The 942-nt window shown below is 34.8% G+C and overlaps 1 protein-coding gene across 3 annotated transcripts in view; it reads left to right on the top strand.

Annotated features, from left to right (window-relative positions):
• LOC119585106 (integrator complex subunit 8-like) overlaps positions 1–942 on the top strand; it is a 14,908-nt gene that overhangs the window by 5,435 nt on the left and 8,531 nt on the right. For all 3 annotated transcript variants that reach the window (XM_037933734.1, XM_037933733.1, XM_037933732.1), the window contains 2 exons: positions 216–326; positions 558–800. In XM_037933734.1, the coding sequence (XP_037789662.1) occupies positions 216–326; positions 558–800 (354 nt within the window). The remainder of the gene's footprint in view (positions 1–215; positions 327–557; positions 801–942) is intronic.

The raw sequence follows: 942 nt of genomic DNA, 5'->3' as shown, positions 1-942 counted from the left end.
TATAAGTGTGTTATAAGAAAATGATTAGTCTTCTGTAATAGATTGAGGCATTTCATATTTATTTGTAGATTTTGGGTGAAGGATTTAGGGAATTTGATAGACATGTGGAAAAGGTTTGAGATAGAGATTTATTTCTTTAGCTCATGTTCAAAGTATGAATGCTTTGAGAAATGAGTTATAGCATTATATGTACACAGTGAACATTTTAATTCCAGGTTAGAGCTCCAGTGATGGCTTCCTTCGCAGTTCACACACACCAGACAACCACAGTGAGTCATGCCTGGGATCGATGCCAGTCTGTTGCTGATGAGCAGTTTAAGTGCCAGGTGAATATGGAATTGCTTTTTAAATATTGTATCAGTGAATTGATATCTCCTGACTATATTAATCTCAGTTCCCATTGTAAGGTTTCGTGATAGGGTTGCAACAGATTTTATCTTAAATAGGTCTTTTAGATATACTAGTCATAGGTTATATCCTTCTGAACTCTGGAATATATTAGTCACTGCTTTTATTTCTGTTATAATAGCTTGTATCATGTAGTACTTTCCTTGCAGATTCATTATGACCTTGGAGCATACCACTTCCTGCAGGAGAGATATGAGGATGCGTATTCTCACTTCTCAGAGGCTCTCAAACTCCTGCCAGAGTTGGGTTCTAATCCAGAGTATTGCCAAGTGAATGAAAGTAAGCTCAGAGGTTATTATAACAGCTGTGCTTCTCTCTGTGGCCGAACAACACCAGTTGAGAAAAGATCACTCTATGATAGATTTTCACATGCACTTAGTAACAGATATCAGGTATGTTTGTATGAAAGCTAATTCTAAATATAATGTTATATTTTATTGATATACACAATTAAATAACTGAATGAACTTGAAGCAGATATACTGTTTGAAATATTTTATAGGTGCATATACAGAATAATAATTGTAGCATGAT

Source organism: Penaeus monodon, chromosome 19 (genome assembly GCF_015228065.2).
Source record: "Penaeus monodon isolate SGIC_2016 chromosome 19, NSTDA_Pmon_1, whole genome shotgun sequence".
NCBI lineage: Eukaryota > Metazoa > Arthropoda > Malacostraca > Decapoda > Penaeidae > Penaeus > Penaeus monodon.
This window is presented reverse-complemented; position numbering and strand designations above follow the sequence as displayed.